General features: G+C 60.7%; 2 protein-coding genes across 5 annotated transcripts; one reads left to right on the top strand and one right to left on the bottom strand.

Annotated features, from left to right (window-relative positions):
- Positions 1-1,456: 1,456 nt before the first annotated feature.
- On the top strand, positions 1,457-4,480 carry GPX3 (glutathione peroxidase 3). Its single transcript, XM_055812507.1, has 5 exons — positions 1,457-1,657; positions 2,785-2,938; positions 3,175-3,292; positions 3,492-3,591; positions 3,678-4,480. The coding sequence occupies exons 1-5, from the start codon at positions 1,571-1,573 to the stop codon at positions 3,912-3,914; spliced, it is 696 nt and encodes a 231-aa protein (XP_055668482.1). The 5' UTR covers positions 1,457-1,570; the 3' UTR covers positions 3,915-4,480.
- Positions 4,481-5,096: 616 nt separating this feature from the next.
- Positions 5,097-19,932, bottom strand: TNIP1 (TNFAIP3 interacting protein 1). Of its 4 annotated transcripts, none has more exons than XM_055812505.1 (18): positions 19,780-19,932; positions 13,961-14,131; positions 12,835-12,957; positions 12,457-12,539; positions 11,914-11,982; positions 9,697-9,888; positions 9,471-9,565; positions 9,314-9,395; positions 8,976-9,068; positions 8,665-8,730; positions 8,373-8,508; positions 8,167-8,291; positions 7,530-7,652; positions 7,087-7,212; positions 6,678-6,758; positions 6,303-6,497; positions 5,972-6,062; positions 5,097-5,611 (listed from the first exon to the last, which is right to left on the bottom strand). In XM_055812505.1, the coding sequence occupies exons 2-18, from the start codon at positions 14,100-14,102 to the stop codon at positions 5,586-5,588; spliced, it is 1,848 nt and encodes a 615-aa protein (XP_055668480.1). In that variant the 5' UTR covers positions 14,103-14,131; positions 19,780-19,932; the 3' UTR covers positions 5,097-5,585. The 4 variants fall into 4 exon arrangements, with proteins under 4 accessions (XP_055668480.1, XP_055668478.1, XP_055668481.1 ...); XM_055812503.1 differs by having other exon boundaries at positions 5,097-5,606; XM_055812506.1 differs by having other exon boundaries at positions 8,976-9,065.
- Positions 19,933-20,761: the final 829 nt, after the last annotated feature.

Here is a 20,761-nt window from a genome sequence, read left to right as displayed (position 1 = left end):
GGCCCTAAATCTCCCCAGAGCCTGGGAAGTGGGTGGGGAGGGTCGAGCCCCTGGTTTTGGCTTCCACAGGCTCCCTGGTTTTGGCAAGGAGCTGCCTCATGCCACCCACAGCCACATCCATGAGGGGTGACCAGGGCACCCCTGTGGCCAGCCCAGCTGTTGGCACGTTGTGCTGGGCTCTGGGCAGTCCTCAGGCAGCGGCTGAGCATTTCAGGGGTTTGCCCAGGCCTGGGCGAGCACCCCACACCACTTGGGGACCCATGTCAGGGCCACTAAGCCACTTCTCCAATAGAAGTGCAGGTTTAAAGTTTTGGGAAATGCTGCCTGTGACAGAGTGACCCACAGCTCCCCTGCTCCATGGGATCCCCAGGTGCCTGGGGGACATACCTGACCCTCAGCCTTTCCATGCCAGCTGAGGCTGCACTTGGAGCCCAACAACATCAGCCTTTCCCAGGACACGGCGTTTCTGCTGGTGAAGGACATGGGATGGGAGATTGCTCCCAGCCTGCCCCAAGCCCACAGTCCTCTGTTTCTTTTCCCTGGCGGCATCTCCGGCAGCCGGCTCGGTGACAGCACCCTGGCAGAGCTGGTCCTGCTTTCTAGTAAAGCCAAGCCTGGTGCTGGCACCCATGGTCCTCCTGGGACCCACCCGCTGCCACCCCATCCTGCCCTCTTGTCCCAGACCAGCTCCCATCCCAAACCGCAGCCCCTCTCCATCCAGTTCATTCTCCCATCAAATAAATTTTTTGCAGGATTTCAGGGAATTTACACCTCACCATGGCTATTTCTCTTGGAGCCAGCCCAGGGTAAATGTTTACATTCCCCGGGTATGCAAACAGGGCCCTGGAACCTCCTGCCCCTGGGGACACGAAGGGCTAAGGGACAGCCGTGCCCTGCCCTTGGCCACAGTGGGGTCACCATGGGGCTACAGCCCCCCAACCCCAGCACAGCCCCCGCGGGAGGGACCCTTACTCCAGAGATACTCCTAGGAGCACCCTAATGTGCAGAGAGGAGCTTGCTCAGCCCTTCCCCAGCCCTGAGCAGCACAGCCATGGAGGGGAGGGTGGCGGACCCCAGCCTCCCAGGGGATGCTGCTGGGGCGTTCGGTCCCTGCTCCTGGGGTCCCAGCACCCCGCTCCGGGGTGGATGTCACCGCCGGGCAGGGTGGGGACACTGCCCGGCCCCTCTCCCACCCTGGCGGATTTTTAATCTCCAGGTCCTTGGCTCATGTAACACGTTGCGTAAACCCTGGGCACACGCGTCTGCCCCGTGCGCTCGCGGGTGTCCCCAGGCCCCTGCCAGGCCGAGGTGCCAGCATGGCACTGCCACCCCCTCCGCCCCCGGCCCCCCCACCGGCGCCGGCTCCGGCTCCGTCCCAGGGCCCACACGGTTAACGCAGCCCTCGGCCCGTCCTTCCTCCGGCGATTGGCTCCCCCCGCGCAGCCCCGCAGCTATTTCTCGGCTGCCGGGCTCGGAGGTGGCAGAAGGGACCGGGAGCGGTGTCCCCCCGTCCCGCCGCTCGCCCCCGGGGCTGTGAGGAGGGTGCCCGCACCCCGCCCCCGCCCCGGCCATGGGGCGCTGGTCCCGCAGCGCCTGGATTTTGCCCCTTTTCTTGGCTGGGCTCGTCCAGCCGGGGCAGAGCCAGGAGAGGGAGAAGGTAAGGGGGGGGGGGGAAAGACACCCCCGTGGGGGCTGGGGGGAGGGGGGAATGTGGCACCTTGGGGACCCGCCTGTCCCCGAGGCTGGCTGCAGAGCTCCCAGGGGCAGGAGTGGGGCACGGTGGCCCTGTGACACCCCCCACCTCCCCCCCCCCCAGTCCTGGTGCCTGGATCGCGGGGGTGTGTGTGTGTCTTTTTCTGAGCTAGTTCTTGCAAAGGGGGAATTGCCGTCCTGGGGCTGGGGAACAGAGGGGGACAGCGTGGGTGCCCCCCGCCGTGACTCCCATAGGGGCTGAACACGGGGGTTTGTTCCATGCGGTGTCCAGGGGGGTACACACCCATGTTTGGGGGGGTGCAGGGGCCGCTGTAACCCCCCAGCCCCGCCTGCCCCCCACGCCGGAGGGCGAGGCAGAGCCCTGTCGCCGGGATCCGGCCGCCCCCCCCCCCCCCCCCCCCCGGCACAGCCCCTCTGGCTCTGCTCCTGTCACCTCGCTAAATAGCCCCTTGGTGGCACTTGGGTGAGCCTGGGTCCCCTGATGGGAACTGGAGATGGGCTTCCCTGGGTTAACCCCTGCAGTGCTGCAAGCAGAGGCCGCTGCACCCCAGCTCTTCCCTTCACGGGTCGCATCCAGCCCCGGTCCCTGCCTTGCCTGGGCTCAGCTTGGCCACGGAGCAGCAGCTGGAGCCGCTCCCGGGCACCCCGGCTGCCCCTGCCCCGGAGGGGTGGCGGGGTCCTGCCACCCGTGGCCCCGGGGAGGCTGGGGCTGGTGTGTCCCCCCCCACCCCGTGCTGGTCACGCCAGCTCAGGCTGTTTTCCAGCCTCTCGCCTTCCTGCCTGATCCTGGCCGGGTAAACATCCCTCCAGCTGCGGCCAGCCCCGCTGGGTGGGTGTGCACACGCATGTGCATGCACAAGCCAGCCTGTCCCACCACCGTGACCTTGGCGTGCTGGAGTCTGGCTGCTGCCAGCAGCATTCGGGGCAGGAGGCACAACACTGGTAGCTGCCATCCCAGCCAGTGCAAGGGCCGGACCTGCTGCTCCAGTGGGTGTGGGCAGCTGTGGGGTGGGTGAATGAGGCAGCTGGCAGCCCCCAGCCCGGTCCCATGGGGTGCTCCTTGCTCCACAGGTGAAATGCTACGGCTCGGTGCAGGGCACCATCTATGACTACGGGGCCCTGACCATCGATGGGGATGAGTATGTCCCGTTTAGGAACTACGCAGGGAAGATGGTGCTCTTCGTCAACGTGGCCACGTACTGAGGCCTCACCCTGCAGTACCTTGGTAAGGGTCCCGTGGGGCACAGGCACCCCGGAGGGACAGCACAGCCAGCTGAGGGTGGCATCACCCAGGCATGTGGCCCTTGGCAGGTCCCCATGGTCCATCCTGCGCTGGGGAGCTGGGGGAAGGTCTAACACCTGCACCCCAGGACCTGGCACGGCCAAGGATGCTCCAAGGGGGTTAGTGTGGGGGTAAGCCTGGTCCCCTGCTAACCCATCCCTGGCTCTGCTTGCATGCAGAACTGAATGCACTACAAAATGAGCTGGGGCCCTACGGGCTTGTCGTCCTGGGCTTCCCCTCCAACCAATTTGGGAAGCAGGAACCTGGCCAAAATTCGGAGATCCTCCCTGCGCTGAAGTGAGTACTACGGTGGGGGCTGTGGGGGACCTGCCTGCCCCGGCTGTGCGGGGGTCCCTAGCCAGGCAGTGGGTGTGCAGGCTGCAGCTTCTGCTGGCTGTGGCCCCTGAAAGCATGGGGTTTGGGGTTCCCCCACTACCCCTGTGCAGCACCAAGAGCTGCCTGTTGCACAACCGCTCTGCCTGCTCTCCCCTTGCAGGTATGTCCGGCCAGGGGGTGGTTTTGTCCCCAACTTCCAGCTCTTCCAGAAAGGGGACGTGAATGGGGCCAAGGAGCAGAAAGTCTACACCTTCCTGAAGGTGGGTGCCATGGCAAGGGGGGATAAGAGGGCAGCACCCAGCTTGGTTTTTGGACAAGGCAGTGATGCACTGGCCCTCTGTTGCAGAACGCCTGTCCTCCAGTGGCAGAGGAGTTTGGGAACCCCAAGAACCTCTTCTGGGAGCCTCTGCGGAACCATGATATCAAGTGGAACTTTGAGAAGTTCCTGGTGGGCCCCGATGGCGTGCCTGTCATGCGCTGGTACCACCGTGCCAACATTGCTGTTGTGAAGAACGACATCATCGCCTACATGAGGGAGCAGCAGCAACAGCAGCAGCAGCAGCAACAGCAGGAGGAACAGTAGAGGCTAGGGTTGCCAGCCTGATGGGTAGCTTCTCGCCCCTGCTGGCATCACCCCTACCCCAGCTGCTTCGGGGATGCTCCCCTTCCAATCTCCTCCCAGGATGCTCCCCAAGCAACAGGAGCCGGATGCTGAGCCAGCACGCTGCCCCCTCCATCACTCCCATCTCTGGCACCCCCCAGCCAGCATGCTGGGCTGGGTAACCCAGTGGCAGAGACATCAGTGATGGGAGGGGGGGGGGGATATGTCCCACCTCCACCCCCAGCAGTGACATCTCCTCCTGGTCCCCAGCTTGCCCCCCTGCTCCGCCATCTGCCTTGCTGGGCAGTGGGAGGATGCAGGGGCCAGCCGCCCCCAGAGCAGAGGACCACATCTCCATGAAGACCTGGCCTGAAAGCCCCCGGTGTGGGGCGGGCCTGGCCTGATCCTGCCATGCACGGAGCAGCTCTTCAGTGCATTCAAGCTGCCCGTGGTCCTGGCATAGAGATGTGCTCCTCTCCCAGCTGGGGGCAGCCGGCTTCTCACCCCCCCACCACAGAAACGCCAAATAAAGGCTCTGCAAATGCGCAGACCCGCTTCTTGGCCATGGGTCAGGGGGAAAGAGTGGGGGGCACAGCAGCCAGCCTGGGCATAGCAGCAGGGAGGGATGGCTCACAGCTGGAGAAATGCCATTTTCTTGCAGTGCAGCTGCAAACATGGATTTATCAGCACAGGCCAGAACTGGGGGAGAGGACGTGGTGGGGTAGCATCAGTGCAGAGCACAAGGGGCTGCAAGGAGGCACCAGCCCCCAGCTAGGGTGCCATGTCTCCTGCGGTCACGCACGTGACAGCCACGTTTACAGAAAGAGGGTGGTGGTTTCTTGTTTTGTTTTTTTACCCTGCAGACTTGTTTTCCTGGAGCAAGATTTGCTCTGTGCAATTTGAAAGTGGTACAGAGAAATGCAGAGCGGGGAGCAGGGGTTTCCCTGCCCTGGCAAAGGCTGGGGGGAGGAGGCAGGGGGCATGCACTTGGGGCAACAGATGCCGGGGTGCTCACACAAGTGCTAGGTTCACCTTGTGCTCGCTCTGGCCCCACAGCTATACCTGAGCATGGGGGACCAGCAGCCCTGGCATCCCTCCCAGGCCCCACACAGAGGGTGCCCCCCAGGAGCGGCAGCCTTCAGGATAAAACCAGAGAGACTCGGCTACACTTCAGTCCTTAAATAAATACAAAGACACCAACCACCATCAGGCCGGGCCATGGCTGCAGGAGGCACCAGCCTGGGAACACAGGCGCTCCCACTTCGGGGAGAGTCCCTGCCGTGACCTGCTCCTCCAGGGCTGAACCAAAGCCCCGGCACAAGGGCAGCTCCTGGGAAATGCCAGCTCCTCTTCCCTGAAGACCTGGCTCAGGTCCACAGCGATGCCAGGCCTGATGCCTCACGAGGAAGGGGATGGCTGCAGGGGACTGACCCTGCATTGGCCACCACCACGATGGCACCTCCAGTCTTTCCTTCACACCTTCCTTGTGGGGATGCACTGCCGAACTGTCCAGGCCAGGGATGCGGCCACATCCCCCACATGTCCGTGCACAGGCATAGGCAGCCGGAGGAAGCTTCTAGATATATACACACGGGCACACACACACACCCTACTCCTCTTCTGCTGGTAGCGCAGCACAGCCGGTCCTTGGCATTAGGGCAGTCTGGGACCTGCCTGTTCTGAGACACAAGAGAGGGGTGGCATGGGGTGAGTGTGGCTCTTTGTGCCCAGACGAGCCCCACAGGAGGGGATGCCAGCCATGGGATGGCCATGACCCCCAAGCACTGACTGCCATAACGCCACGAGCTGTTGGGGCTTGCACCTGTCTTCAAATGCTGTGGGGTGGGTGGCAGGGGACGCAGCAGTGACTGATCCTATGGCAGAACCATCCCCTCAGCTGAGCAGAGGTGGGGGCTGAAGGGAAATGGCCACTGCCTGGCAAGCTGCCCCCCCATCCCTCCCACATACGTTTGGCCAACCGCCCAGGGTCTCAGGGCGAAGGACAGAGGCAGTCTCCTCCCCGAGGGTCTGAGCCTTACCCAAGTCCTTGGGGACCTGTTTCACCCCAGCCACTGCTTGGGCGTTCTGGCTGCGAGCCATGGCACAGGGCGGGCGCCAAGGGTACTCAGGCTGCAGGAGGAGAAGGAACAGAATTACCAGGGATGCGAAACATGAGGCTGTGCTCCGTGTTCAATTGCTGGGGTGCGAGGAAGAGGAGGAGGAGGGGGAGGAAGAGGACTGAGTATTCATGTGCCAATAGGACATGTGCTTAGCTCCCTGCTTGGTGACTCGGTGGCCCTGGAGGAGCCACTCGCTCAGCAGCGAGCCCCAGACCTGCTCCCCCTCACGCTGGTACAGGTAGATACTCACTGGGGAAAAGTGGTGGAAGTTTTGTCCTGGTGTGTGCTCGCCTGGCATCGCTGGTGGGTATCGGATCTGCTGCCACTCTTCGAAGCCGTGGTACATGGGGTGAGCCATGGGGGGACTGTACTGGTACTGGTACATGGGGCAGGCAGGGGGCAGCGGCCCCGGCAGTGGCTCAGGGTGCAGCCTCTCTCCAGAAGCCTGCGAGGAGCCAAGGGAGATGCTGAGGAGACCCCCAAGGGCAGCCCACCACCACCCACCATCGCCTGGCTTGGAGCTGCCCCCACAATGGGAGTCAATGGGCTGGGGCCAGGCTGCAGCCCCCAGCCCCTCCACCTGTTCAGTTTTTCAAAAAAACCCAGGTTTTTCCCCCATTTCTACCTGTTTATGCTGTTTCAGCAGCTTTTTCAGCTTCTCCTTCTCTTCCTTCTCCCTCTGGCAGTCGTCCTTGGAGGCTCGCAGCTGGGAGCAAGAGGTGTTAGTGCAGAGCCCACCCTGCCACCTCCTGTGTCTGTGGGGCGAGGGTTGCTGCAGTGTCCTGCAGTAATGTCTGCACTGGTTCCCACCCTTTCAGACCCCCAGGCGAGGTGCAGAAGGAAGGTGCAAGTGAAAGGTGATGCTCTGGCAGGGACAAGCAGTAGCAAAAACACCTCTCTGGCCTTTCTGTCCCCCTCAGCCCCTGCTCTGAGATGGGTATGGGGGCTGTGATGCTGGGGACAAGCACCTCTGGCACACCTGGGGCAGACAAAGGGCTCCCCGAGTGCTGCTGGTTGCACCCAGAACTGCTCACCTGGTTGTTGGAGAGGACCAGCTGCTTCTGCAGCTTTTCCAGCTGCTGCTTCAGCTCTTCCTTTTCCTCGTTCATCCTCTCCCTGTCACTCCGCTCCCGCTGGAAGTCCTCCTCGAAAATTTTCACCTGGCAGAAGGGAAGGATGCACCTGGCTGAGGGTGGACACACCCCCCCCCCCCCCCAAGCACCCCTGTCACTGTCATCATCCCTGACCCCACCAGCTATGCCAAGCTCCAGGCACATAGGTTGGCATGATGGTCCATGGCTGTGTCCTTCCAGCTGAAGGTCTCAAGGATGCTGAGCTCAGCTCCCCCACTCCCCACCACTGCAGCACTGACACCCACCAGGGCTGCTGGGCTGCTCCTGGCCACACAGGCTCTGCCAGGGAAGCCCACAACAGGTAGCTCCCTCCCTTCCTCCAGTAGCTTTATGCCCTGCCCTACCTGCTGCTTGAGCAGCTCATTCTGGGTCAGCAGCTCCTGCTGCGGAATCTTCCCCGCCAGCTCCATGGCACTGGTGAAGATGGGTGGCGGAGAAGCCTGAACATTCAGGGCCTCCTCTAGTGCCTAGAGAGGAAGAGGAGGGGGAGTCAGAGTAAGGAGGAAGAGGAGGGGGAGTCAGAGTAAGGAGGAAGAGGAGGGGGAGTCAGAGTAAGGAGGAAGAGGAGGGGGAGTCAGAGTAAGGAGGAAGAGGAGGGGGAGTCAGAGTAAGGAGGAAGAGGAGGGGGAGTCAGAGTAAGGAGGAAGAGGAGGGGGAGTCAGAGTAAGGAGGAAGAGGAGGGGGAGTCAGAGTAAGGCACTGTGCCCGCATCTCTGCAGGACCACGGGCATATGCCCAGTGTGGGAAGTGGGTGTTAAATGGGCAAACAGCAAGAGGGACTACAGACCCCTCCACCCCCAGCCCAAACCCCCTTTTCTGGGAGCCTAGAGGCATGTGGTGGGCATTGTCTGACAAGAGCTTCTGCCTGGGCAAAGAGCTGGGCAGGAGGGAGTTGATCAGGGTCAGTTTTGGATTTGAGAGAGAAAAGGCTGGAGAACATAAAAGACATTTTGCAAGGAGGGGTTGCACCCTGGCCCCCACCTTGTTCAGCCTCTGGATCTCCTTTTCCTGGTATTCCCGCTGCCTGGTGACTGGAGCCAGCTGCTCCTGCAGGAACCGCATCCTCTGTTGCAGGTCCCTCACCTCCATGGCCAGCCTCTCCTTCTCTGCCTGCAGGACCCAGAGGGCAGATCAGCCAGGGCAGGGCGATAGGGCCAGCAGCTCCCCACCACCCTTCCCCAAGGGACTTGCCTCCTCTGTTTCGATCCGGGACTTGGCCAGGAGCAGCTTGCGGTCAAAATCCCGTTGCTTTTGCTCCCGCTCTGACTCCAGCTCAGTCACTGCCCTGCGGGCATCGGCCAGCTCCTGGTGCAGGTCTGTGACCTGCCAGGAGGGAGCGGGGATGTCGGCCTGCCTGAGGGACTCATGCTGGGGGGAAGGAGGAGCAGCCAGACCCAAAACCTTCCCCTGCACCTGGTCTCCTCCAGGACCCCCAGCCAGCACCCAGCAGAGATGCGCTCCCCAAGCACCCAGCCCTACCTTCTGTTCATACTTCTGCTTCATGGCTCGGAAGTGTTGATCCCATTGCTTATTCACCTCCAGCAGCTGCGGACAGAGACGGATAGCTGAATGAGAGCCCAACCCCTGCCCCGAGCCAGCCATGGCAGTCCCCAGCAGCCTCCCATTGCAAAAGCACCTCAGGGACCAGCTGGATGGAGATCCCAGCTCCAGCAGGACTTCCCTGCAGCTCCACAGCCCTGCCCCAGTCTCCCTGTGCGGTCCCAGCCACAAGCACCCGCTGCCCGCTTCCCCCCTCCTTGGTGGTGCCTCCCTCCCAGCTTGGTCCTCACCTCCCTGCGCTGGTGCTCCAGGATCTTCACCTTCTTCTCCTTGGCCTCCAGCTCTCCTCTGCCCGGCGCCTTCTCCACCGTGGCCCCGCTCTGCTGGACGCGCACGTGGGGGACGGGACCCTCAGGGCTTTTGTGGAGCCTGTGCCCGAGGCTGGCTAAACTCGAGCCGGTTCCCCTCCCATGGCCTCCCCCATCCCCTTGAGACCCTGAGAAATCCTGCTGGTCATACTGGGACAAACTGGGGGCTCAATTAAAATGAGGCCACCTTTGCTGATGTGTCAGCGGCGGGCTCCCTGCCTCCTTCCCAGCCCTCTCTGAGGGCGATGCTGCCTCCTCACCTGCTGCAGCTCAGCAGCTTCCCTCTTCCCACTGTCCTGGCTGCTCAGTGTCACCATCCTCCGGAGCTCCTGGTTCTCACACCTGCAGGCAGGGAGGGATGGGTCAGCAGGAAGAACCCAAGGCAGCAACATCCCACTCCCCAGCAACCACCCCCACCTGAGCTTCTCCAGCGCCTGGTTTCTCTGCTCCAGGTCCCGCTCCAGCTTGGTTCGCAGCTCCTTGTTCTCAGTGTGCAGCGTCTCACACAGTGTCTGGGGGGGGAAACGCCGGCAGCATGAGGACTATGGCCAGCCCCAGCAGCCTGCCTGGCCACCCACCTTCCACCATGCCACTTGGCATGGAGGTGGGTGTCCACCTTGGGGTGAGGCTAGCCCTCACTCACCTGCAGGAACGATGTTCTCTGCTCGTTCTTGTGCACCTTGGAGGCCAGGCGCTTGAGCTCAGAGGCCATGTAGCCCATGCGCACGAAGACCTGGTCCTTGCTGGCCTCCTTGGCACAGCCGCTCAGTGTGTTCTCGAGCTGCTGCAGCTGGGGCAGCAGGTTGGCATCCTCGTTTGGTGGCTGCTCCAAGTCCTGGGGATGGGGAAGGGATGAAGCATGGTCATATCAGTTCAAGCAGCATCACAAAGTTCCCTCTCAGGGCAGGTCAGCCTCATCTCCCATCCAGAGCTGTGGTGGGTAGCTGGGTCAGCACCAAGACACTCTGCAACAGCCCTCGGTACACTGAAAAATTTGTGTCAGCTTTGTGAAGGTTTGATTCCCAGCCACCGGACAAGGGACACCAAGTGCCCAGGTGGAGGGGGACATTACAGCAGCACCCCCAGTCCATCCAGTCCTTGTGCCCTTCAGCAGCTAGAGCAGAACACCCTCCTGGCTCGTTGATAGTAACGGAGGCATCTCTACCCCTGGCTGCTTTCCCCCTCAAGCCCTTCCAGCTGGCACCACCAAGACAAGAAATCCCAGCTCCTCTCTGGACAGAGACTGTCCTTTCCACGGATTCCCTGGTGTGCACTGGGAGCAGAGGTTTCCCACGTGAGGGGTGGTCTTACCCAAGTCCCCATCTTCTCCTTCCTCCTGTCCTCCCTCTGCAGATCCCCTGCCTGTGGCTCCCCTGCTGCTGCAGCACGCCAGGTGCCAGGAACCCAGGATCTTTGGCAAGCAGCAGCCAAGAGGGTGATGCACAGGACTTAAATGCTGGCTAGGAGAGCCCAGGTGAGGGCACACCCCCACCCACACATGAAGGGTGTCCCCAACAGGCTTGTCCTCCTCTGGTGTGGCTGGTTAACTCCTCCATTGCCCAGGAGACACTGCTGGCACAACAAGGCCCAGCTGGCACATGCCACGTTGCTGGGGAGGAGGCGGGGATATGCTGGCACACCTTCACCTGCTCTGCTCCCAGCCCCGCTGACTCAGCTTGCCACCCATGGGAATGCCCCAGGAAGCGCCACATGGGGCCAGGAGTCCAGTGTGTCCCTGGCACCCCAAGTTTACAGCCCCAAAACTGCCACGGGAGGGTGTGTGCAGGGCACAGCATGGCCGGTTGGCAAGGGGAGGCAGTGAGGACCTGAGCGATCCTGGGTGCAAGCATGGGACTAGCGCTTGACTCAGATGCCAGCAGCCAATTGCCAAGCAGATGCCACCCCATCCTCCACCACCCCACAGCTGCACCCCAGGAGGGTCCAGCAAGACTCAACCCCTCCTGGAGCCTTTCTGTCCCAGGATGTGCACCAACAGCATGTCCCCTTACTGGCACCATGTGGTACAAGCTGACCCTCTTGGGCTCCCCAGTCCCGCTTCCCCTCCCTTCCAGCACACACAAAAAGCCAAAGCAGTACGGGACAGGGCAGTGCCAGCCGGGGAGACATTCAGGTGGCAGCAAACGGAACACATGGAAGTGCCTTGGCTGGGGCAGACCCTGTCAGCAGCAACAGGGCTTCGAGATCTGGTCCTCCCACCCAGTGGGGGCATCAGAAGGGGAGTGTCAGAGCATTGATGACAGCTCCTGGAGTTGTCACAGCCCTTCTTATCACTGCCACGTGGCATCTGGAGACACCAGTGTCTCCATCTGACTGGGGCTGCTTTGCTGGCCCATGCCCAGGTCACTGGTACTGGGGAGCCCTTGCCCTTGGAGAGCAGCCTGCACATTGTCCCCTCTCCTTGCCTTGGCCAGACAAGAGGAGTGGTACACGCTGGGGCACACATGCTGTCACTCCTGAGCCCTCTGGCCCCAGCGAGGCATGGGGAGGAGCAGCCACAGGGCTGGGCTCTGTGGTTCTCTCCTGCCTGCAGACCAGCCATGTCCCCTCACCTTCATCACTGGCAGAGGCTGGCCACCGCAGCACAAGCACTGTCCTGGGGGGGTGTATGTAGGGCTGGCTCTGCTCCTCTGGGAATGCTTGGGTGCAGTTTATCCCATCTCTAGAGTCTGCCCAAGGGCTGCCCTGACACGGGTCCCCCAGCCCTGCCTGTGCCTGCCAGCAGTGACACCACTGGGAACACTGCTGCCCATCCGCACACCCTCCCACACCCCCAGCACCACCACCACACCACATCTCCACCAGCCCCCCACCAAATCCCACAGGCACCAGGGCCACTCACCACTCTCCCGCTCTCCTGGGGAAAGCCCTGCGCTTCAACAGCAACGACCTCGAACTCCGAAGAGGATCCCTGCAAGGGGAAGCAGCCAGGTCAGGTCTCCCTGGGGAAAGGCAACCCAGGATGCTCACTGCACGAGGGCAGGGACTGCCAGGATGGGAGCAGAGCAGGCAAACCTGATGCCTCCCTTCAGATTTATTCCCATTTCTAGAGGCTAAATGCTGCCTCCTTTTGCTTTCATAGAATCATAGAATGGTTTGGGTTGGAAGGGATTTTAAAGACCATCTAGTTCCAACCCCTCTGCCATGGGCAGACACCTTCCACTAGACCAGTTTGCTCAAAGCCCCATCCAGCCTGGCCTTGAACCCTTCCAGGGATGCGGCATCCACAGCTTCTCTGGGCAACCTGTTCCAGTGTCTCACCACCCTCACTGTAAATAATTTCTTCCTAATATCCAATCTAAATCTACCCTCTTTCAGTTTAACTAGATGGAGAGCCTCTCCCTCCGACCATGCCAGCACCAGCTCTCAAATTCACCAGACTCACACTTGGAGGAGATTTCCGTGCTTCCGTGTCCGGCTGGGCGCTGCCTGGGGCAGGCTGTGTGGAGCTGGGATCTGGGCCGATGGCTGCGGAGAGGGGAGAGGATGTAGCTATGAGCCTTTTGGAGAGCAGGGCTTCTCCCTGCCTGGTGCGGGGGATGCAGAGAGTAGACACCCTGCAAGGTCAGGCACTGATGGATGGTTTCTATGCCAGCTATGGGGATGGGACAGAAACCTCCCTCCAGAAGGGAGGACAACAGTGGTCTGATACATTCCAGAGATGACAGAGCTGAAAGAAACCTTTATGAAAGTCTCCTTTACGCCCTCTTCCTTCCCCTGAGCCATCAGGTTATTTCTCCCCTGCAAGCCTTGCATCTCTTACCTCCAGTTTCTAGCAGGTCCTCCAAGGAAGAAGATGCTATCAGCATTTTGTTGTCCTTCACAAGGTCCTCTGCCTTCTGCCGCAGCTTGGATGCCTCCACCTGGGACTCCTCCAGCAGCTCTCCTGTTGTGGGCAACAGAAGGATGCTCACCTCCTTCCCCAAGCACCTGTCCCGCAGCAGCCCCATCCACCAACACCAAGCTCTGCTTGGGTGAAGAAGTGCCTAGCATGGTCCTTCTCTGTCCAGACACAATGGACCCAACGACAAAGCTATATAAGTGGCTCACTGGCTGCAGAGTCCGTCACGCTGACGCACAGATGACAGGAGGCATAAGGGCAGCACTGCATTGCTTAGAGGTCTCCTCCGCTTCCCAGAAGAAATGAGTTTAAGCCTAGGTGGTGGACCCAGGTGTCCAGCCTGCCTGCTGTGGGGTCTGGCACCAGCAATGCAATCCTCTCCCCACCCCAGGTGGCTGCTCCCACACCAGTGGGTCCCAAGTCCCAGGTAAGAGCATGGTGACACGACGTGCATCATGAGGCAGGTGGAAATTCAGCTGCAGAAGCAGGACTCGAAAGCGGAAGCTCGGTCACGAGACCAAAAGCAAAACCAGGGGTGGGTGGGGGAAGGTGGCCAAGGAGAAGAAAGGGGGTGGCACAACTCAGCCGGAGTGTTTCAATGCTGGCACATCTCTGCCACTGCAGGGAGCACCCAACACCAAGGTCTTTGAGCAGCACTTCAGAAAAGCCCCTGACCTGACAGGGGTTGCGGGAGGTGGAGGCTTTCATCAAAAGCAGAACAGATCCCAGCATCTGTGACCTGGGGCTGAAGGACTCCAAGAAGTTGACCTTGCCCCATCACTTGCCTTCTTTTTCCAGCCATTTATCCCACCATAAAGCACCCCAGCAGCTCAGCAAAAGTCTTGCTCCCTTTGCAATCCTGTGTGAAAAAGCCCAGACATCCTGCTTGACCTCCCAGGACAGGGAAAGCTTTACTGCTGCCCCAGTGCCGAGACCCCCAGCTTCTTACAGAACCCTTACTAAGTAGAGAAAGAAACCCCCAGGCTCAGTGTGCACAGGCTGAGCTGCCCCAAAGGTGAACCTCATCCCCCAGCCACGCAGCAGTTACCGATAGACTTGATCCCCTGCATCTTCTCCTTCAGCCGGGTGTTCTCTTCCACCAGCCGCTCAAAGGCCGTGGATCCATTCTCCTCCGAGCCCCCACCAGGGTCATAGATGCGGTAAGGTCCTCTCCCTTCCATGCCTGCCATTCAGGCGCCTACCTCCCAGCTGAGCATCCCTGCAAGGCAATGGAGCACAGCGTCACCCTCCTCCGGCTCCAGACGATGCTGCAGTCCCCCGGTCCCAACCAGGGAGGGGGTCTGGGGTGCTGTGCCAGCACAGGCAGCACTGCCTCACTGCTCGCCAGCCAACGAAGAAGTGTCCCAGGTGAAGGCACTTCCCCCCCCCCCCCCCCCCAACCCTGCGTGGGGTGAATGTGCTGGGGTGACTCATGGCCATGAGAAATGTCATGCGAAAAGGCATCACCAGCAGCCAGGGCTGGCTCTCATCCCTGTAGGGCACAGGAGTCTCCAAAGAGGCTGCAGCTGCCCGCCACTGCAGACCAGGAGCATCCAGCCAGCAGCATGGACCTGGGCACTGTGACCAGGGCATCCTGCTCACCACAGAATATTTCTGGGGGGCTGAAAGGGTTCTGGGGCGGTGTTTGGGGGGGGGGCAGCATCTGCAGCTCCAAAAAGCCTTAACCTGCAGCCAGCAGGTGGTTTGGGCAGCAGCAGGGGTGATGAGTCCCAGCAGCCAGGCAGGGGCCTGCTCTTCCCTCCAGCTTAGCCACAAAAAACAGCTGTCAATGGCATACGCAGGCTGCGAGCAAAGTATGAGCTGAAGAACTACCCGCATGCAGCATCTATTTGCTTTTTTAATTACTTGCATCTGCAGGTGCCCTAGAGCCTGAGGTCTAGCCTAGGGACACCTGGGCAGGATCTTGGCTCCAGGTCTCACCCATCTCCTGGGGGTGATAAAGCAGCTGCTGTGAATCACAGAACAACTTATCAAAAATATCCCCCCCTGCTTCCCCAAGCTACCTTGTTATACAGTGGAGCAGCACAGCAGCTGAGATGGCCCCAGGGGATGATGCCAGGGGGAGCTGGGGTGCTGCCTGGGGGGACCCCCAAGAGCTCTTCCACCCAGCCAAGGCAAACGGGTGCTCATGAGTGGGAGGGAGCCGACGGGGGGCATTCTGAAAGGGGAAGGGGGGTAGCCCATACCCGAAACCATCTCAACCTCAAACTAATGCTCACGCCACAGGCGATCTGGGCTGATCACCAGTTTAGATGACCTGCCTGCCAGGGAGCGGCTGGGACTTTCCAGATGACAACTGCCACCTGGCATCATCTGCAACTAGAGCGGCAATTAACATCCACCTCAGCAGCAGGTAATTACACATGGCCTCAGCAGCACTCTGCTTTTGGGAGATGCAACCCTTAGCAGGTCTCACCGTCCCCCTGCTCTGTGGGGGCTCCCAAGCCCCCCCATCGCCTGTGTCCCCTTCTGGGGGGCCAGCACCCCATCCCAAGCAGCTGGAGATGGTGAGCACTGGGTGAGCCCAGCTGCAGCACAGGGTGGGCTGAGCAGCAGCTATTTCTGGAGCCCACGGCAGCTGACGGGAAACTGCAGGAGAACCGGGGCAGTTTTTGTGCCATGGATCCTGGTGTCGGGCAGCATCGCTGCAGCCGGTATGAAATTCCCTCCAGCCCCCAGCCACGGGATGAGGAAAACTCCCAGTAGAGACCTGCTGGCGGGCAGGACAGAGCACAGCATGGTGGCATGCATGTGGCCCAGGGACCAGATGGCACCTCCTCCGCAGGGAAATGCTGTCACCTGTGGCCATACTACCTGCCTGGCCAGCCTGGTGGAGGACAGGGACAGTGTCACAGGCAGACTGGGGACTTGAGCCTGTTTCTCACTGGTGTCCAGTCACCACACACTGCTCCAGATCCCAACCCTGAAGCTCTGGGAGGAACTGGTGAACAAAGTGATCTTGCAGTGAGCACCTTGCAGGGCATCCGTGTCCTCCAGTGGGACGAACCCAGGTGTGGGTTGAGGAACGTGGGGACAAGCTGCCCCCTCACGTGGCATCCCTTCCCCAGCCCCCATTTTCTTGCACTTCAGACCCCCAGCCAGGAGGTTTTCTGCCTTGCCCCACAGCACCCACAGGAGGTCCCCTGCCCCTGTGCACTCCTGCACAGAACACTCAAATCCCAGCCAGCTGCACTGACCACCCGCCCTGCTGACCAGCAGAGCTCACTCATGACAATCCCATGTTCTTCCAGCTGGATGGAGCCACCAAAAGCCCCTGCTATTCCCAGTTCTCAAGGTTTTATCAAGGATTTTTCTACCCAGGATCTGCACCCCACCAGCAGAGGGGTCATGGGAGCTGTTTTCAAACAGCAGCCGGGGAGAGGAACTGAACTATCTCTAGCTGACAGAAGCACAGACAAGCCACTAATTCACCAGCAAGCAAGACCCAGCAATGGGAAAGGGTTTCCGCAGCATCCAAGCCCATTGCTGGCATCAGGGCAGGTTTGCCTAGGGTGGAGGAACAGCCCCATTTCTGCAAGGGCTGCTGGCACTGAGCTGTCACCCTGGGGACAGGACCCTGGACCAGGTCACTATTCCCAGTCCTGGTTTGTTGGTTTGGGTTTGTTTTTTTTTCCTTAGGAGTTCTGAAAGGTGAGATTTGCAGTGAAAAAAATCTCATGTTTCAATAAAAACACCAGGGGAGAGAGAGGACTACAGACCAGCACCTAACAATGGTCAGAAACGCAAAGAAAACATGACTACCACAAACTCCAGAAGAAACCGCTGAACCACCAGAAAACACTTTTTGCCAATCAACAGTTTCCAAGCTAATCTGATGGTATTTCACAGCCCCAGGGATTGAGGGCCAGCCACTGACCATAGCTGCCCAGCTGTAGCTCACCAGCTCCATATCCAGCCACCGGGAGAGGCTGCCAGATGCCATGGTCGCCTGTGGGCGTTGCTGGTTGCAAGCAAGGCACCGAGACCTTTAGGTAGTAAATTTTTATGACAACTCGGCAACAGGAGAGAATGAGAGAGCAAGCAGGCAGGGGAGACTCCCAGGTGAAGATGAAAGCAGGGTGGTATTTAAATAGCTGTGCTGCGGCTTGAGAGCGAGCTGGAGCCTCGTAGCCATGGCCAGGCTGGTCCCTGCTGTCACCCAGGAAGATGTGCATCACCGCCTCAGCCACCAGCACCGCAGACATCACTGCGCCAGCCACGCAGAAGTGGCAGGAGGAAACGATCCCCGTTTTAAAATTTCCGAACAGCTGAAGACACTAAGGCGGAGGATGCAAATCCTGTGCAGAGTGGGCTGGCATTCTGGAGGCTTGCTTTCGGCAGCGAGCCCCGGGGTGGAGACCAGCCTCTCGAAGCCATAGGTTTGGCAGCCCATCAAATCCCATCCTGCAATCCATGGTGGGGGTTTGGCCCAGCCCTTAGGAGAGCGGGGTTTTCCTTGCCCCATCGTGCAACATTCCCAGGAAGTCTCCTCCCCACCAGGATGGCATGAATAAATCCCTGCAGACTGCCAGCGTCATTTTCCCATGACCAGAGCTGCCAGGCCCCTGGCATCCCTCCTCCTCGGAAAACCAAAAGCCACTCAGACAGACCTTATGGAGGGATTCTTTTTGTTTGATCATCTTACTGGAAAGAAAATGCCACAGCCACCAGCCCCTTTCCTTTTCCTCTGCAAAGTTCCAGGAGCTCCCCAGACCAAGGAGAACCATTCCTGGGCTGCTGGGCTGGTCTGATTTGCAGGGAAGCAAAAGCAGAGCTGCCTTTAAGAGGAAGCAATAATAAGGAGACTTTCTGGGCACTGCAGTCCACTGTGCTGGGAGTAATAAAAGAGGAAAGCAGATATTGCAAGGCTCAGTTCTCAAAGGGAAAGGTCTGAACCTCCACTTGTAGCATTTTGCTTCCCAGCCTGGCTAGCTGCAGGGAAAGGGTGGGAAAGGCAGAAGCCCCATCCAAAATGCAGCAGATGTTACAGATGTCCTCTGGCCAGAAATCCCACCCTTGTCTGAGAAACCCACCTCCCAGAGGCTTCTCAAAACAACCTGCTTCCGGTGAGGCTGCTCACAAGGAAAATAACACATTTCCACATTTGGAGCCAGGTTTACAAACACGGGTAACCACACACAGCTGCAGAGCTTGCCATGGATCCGAGCTCCAGCGCAGGCAGGACAGGAAGCCAGACCTGGTGGTGGTGCTTCTCTGGGCAACATGGTGATGTTTTACGCAATACCCTGTCTTCTGCTGCAAAGACATCTCTCTTCATGCTGCCTGTTCTGCTTCCTCCCCCCTGCAGAGCTCAGTAGCATCATGGCTGCTCATCACAGCACTCAAAAGCAGAGCAAGGCACAGCCACCCCTGTCCCTGCAGCTCCAGCGCAACCCAGGCTACTCCTGTCCAACCTGGTACGCTTCAGCCAGGCAACAACCAAGCAGCAGAAAATAGTGGCATTGCAAACCACACCAGCAAAGCTACCTCTGTCACCCAAAGCGTAAGAACTGTTGCTTTAAAACAAGATCCGCAATGCCACAGGAGTAGATGGTTCAGCTTTACCCACCCACGACTGCTTTGTACCAGCTGCTGGCAAGCAATGACCCATGGCCCTGTGCTAAATAGGTCTGTCTGGTGGAGGTCAGGCTGAAAGGGCGTTGTGGGATTTTCTTGCAGAGCCAGGAACGATGCCAAAGGCTGCAAAAAGCCTCTCCTCTTTTCCTCTTGCTTACTTCACCTCGTCACAGAGATGGCTCTCAAGGATGTGCCTGGCTGGCGCCTTCCTGCCTCCTGGACTTGCCCCAGCGCCCGAAGTCCAGTCTCCCAGCTCCAGCACGCTTCAGCTGACTTTGCCAGCGCTGTCAATGAAGTCTGCACTCCAAAAGAGCTTGTGGCAGCAGAACAGCTCTTACTCACCCCAGCAGATGGAAATAACAAGCAGAAGGGGAAAGGCTGCCTCGGCTTCCCTGATACCGGGAGCAGCCCGTAGTACCCAGAGGCACTGGGAGCAGGACAGCCAGATCCCTGAGAGGCTGCACATCCCACCACGGCCCATCTGAAGCTGTTCTCACCCAACAGCAGGGCTGACAGGCTGCATCTTTTTTCACTCTACCCTCAGTAGGGGCCTTAGCCTGGACTCGATGCAGGGGAGATGGGGCGGCAAGCTATGCACCCGCTCCCCACAGGAGGCGGGGAGGCAGCTGGGGATGCTGCTAGCCCTGCGCTGGCTATGCCAGCCTCCGGACCCACGGCCGAGGCGGACCCGCACCGCTGGGCCAGCGGCAGGATGGGGACGAAAGACCCGCAGCGGTCGGGGAGCAGCAGCGGCTGGAGGCCCCTTGGGGCCGCGGCCCCCGGCCGGGACCCACGCACGGCACCGGCACAGCCAGCGGGCAGGTGCCTGGGCCCGGGAAAACGCCGGCCGGGCCGGGGGGCAGCACCCCGAGCCCGCCTAGGCCGGGGACACCCCCGATACCCCCCGAGCCCCTCTCCTCCCCCGGGCCGCCCTGCCGCCGCCCGCCCCTTCGGGAGCGGCGAGGGGAGTCGGTAGCACCTGCCCTGCCGCGGGACAGGGGAAACTAAGGCCCGGTACGACTATCGCGACCCGGCCCGGCCCCGGAGCAGACCCTCAGGGGACGGCGCGGTCCCGACCCCCTTCAGGGTTTCCCCACCACCACCCGCGCACGCCGAGAGCCCCGGAACCGGCCGGGCACGGGCAACACGCAGCCCCTAGCCCCGCCAACCCCGCCCCGCCACCGGACCCTGCCCTGGGGTGGCGCGACCACCCCCCACTCCCTCCCTGAGGGCAGCGGACCCGCAGGCCCCCGCGCCCCCCGAGCTCACCTGCCGGGGCCGGGGCCGCTCCGCTCCGTCGCCAACACGGGAAGAAGCGGGCAGCTGGGGGTGGTCGGCGGTTCCGCCCCTGGGAAATTCCCAGCCTGACGGACAGGCGCCGCAGCCAATCGGCGCGGAGCGGAGGGTATAAAGAGGGAGGCGGGAGGGACGCGCCAGGGTAGGGTGTTGTGTGATGGCGGGCGGGTGGTCTCAGTGTTGCGGCCGTCTTCGAGTTCCGTGGGGCTGCGTGGGGTCCCGTGGGCCCGCCGGGCGTGGGGGGCCCCGAGGGGCGGAAAGAGCCGGCCTGCCTCCTCCTCGGGGTGGGGATTGGGCTCGTTGGGGAGTGGCGAGCCTGAGCCCGCAGCGGCTCCTCTGGCTTATCGAGAGACAAAATGGCGGGGCCGAGGGGAGGGCAGGGCACGGCCGCGGCGCCGTCCTGCTGGGGCGCGGGGGAGCCGCCTTGCACCCCTGGTGCCGCTCGGGGGGTGCAGGGATAGCCGAGGGCAGGCTGTGCTGGGGGGGCCCAGGCCCTCGGCCGCTGTGGCAGCCCCAGGCGCTCCCCGGTGCCCAGGGAAGCAGGCTGGTGTGCTCCTGTGGGCCTGCTGAGGCTTACCAGATCTTCCTCTTCGGCAGCTGAGGCGAGGGGAGCTTGCCATGGAGTCTTGCATTCCTTGAGTTAATGTTACACAAGGAAATAGCACCCCTAGCTGGAGTGTTTATTATAGGGGATCGTTTTCCTCTGTGCTGCTGCATTGATTGTTGTGCGTTCATGTATAAAAATGGGCCGGAAGATTGAGAACCACAGGGAGCGCCTTCTGGTTTCGTGGATTTCTTTGGGATTTGCTCCATAGCTATCTGATTTTTTCTTGTTTTGGTTTTGCCACAAGGAAGGTGTATTTTATATATAACTCTATACATAAACCCAACAAACCAGAAGCAAAGACAGCTCTGTGAGCAGATGTGCTGCTTGCTCTTTGTCTGTACTGACATT

The sequence above is a fragment of the Falco peregrinus genome, chromosome 8, assembly GCF_023634155.1.
Source record: "Falco peregrinus isolate bFalPer1 chromosome 8, bFalPer1.pri, whole genome shotgun sequence".
NCBI classification, from domain to species: domain Eukaryota; kingdom Metazoa; phylum Chordata; class Aves; order Falconiformes; family Falconidae; genus Falco; species Falco peregrinus.
Note: the sequence above shows the minus strand (reverse complement) of the source record. Positions and strands in the feature narration are given on the sequence as shown.

What these genes read in the sequence shown, in the direction of transcription:
- TNIP1 (XM_055812503.1), bottom strand. Translation starts at nt 14,102, where the DNA reads ATGGCAGGCATGGAAGGGAGAGGACCTTACCGCATCTATGACCCTGGT. An exon ending in TGCTGAAACAGCATAAACAG is followed by an intron (nt 6,498 to 6,677) that starts GTAGAAATGGGG and finishes GGCTCCTCGCAG; the next exon opens with GCTTCTGGAGAGAGGCTGCA. An exon ending in ACTTCCACCACTTTTCCCCA is followed by an intron (nt 6,063 to 6,302) that starts GTGAGTATCTAC and finishes CTCCTCCTGCAG; the next exon opens with CCTGAGTACCCTTGGCGCCC.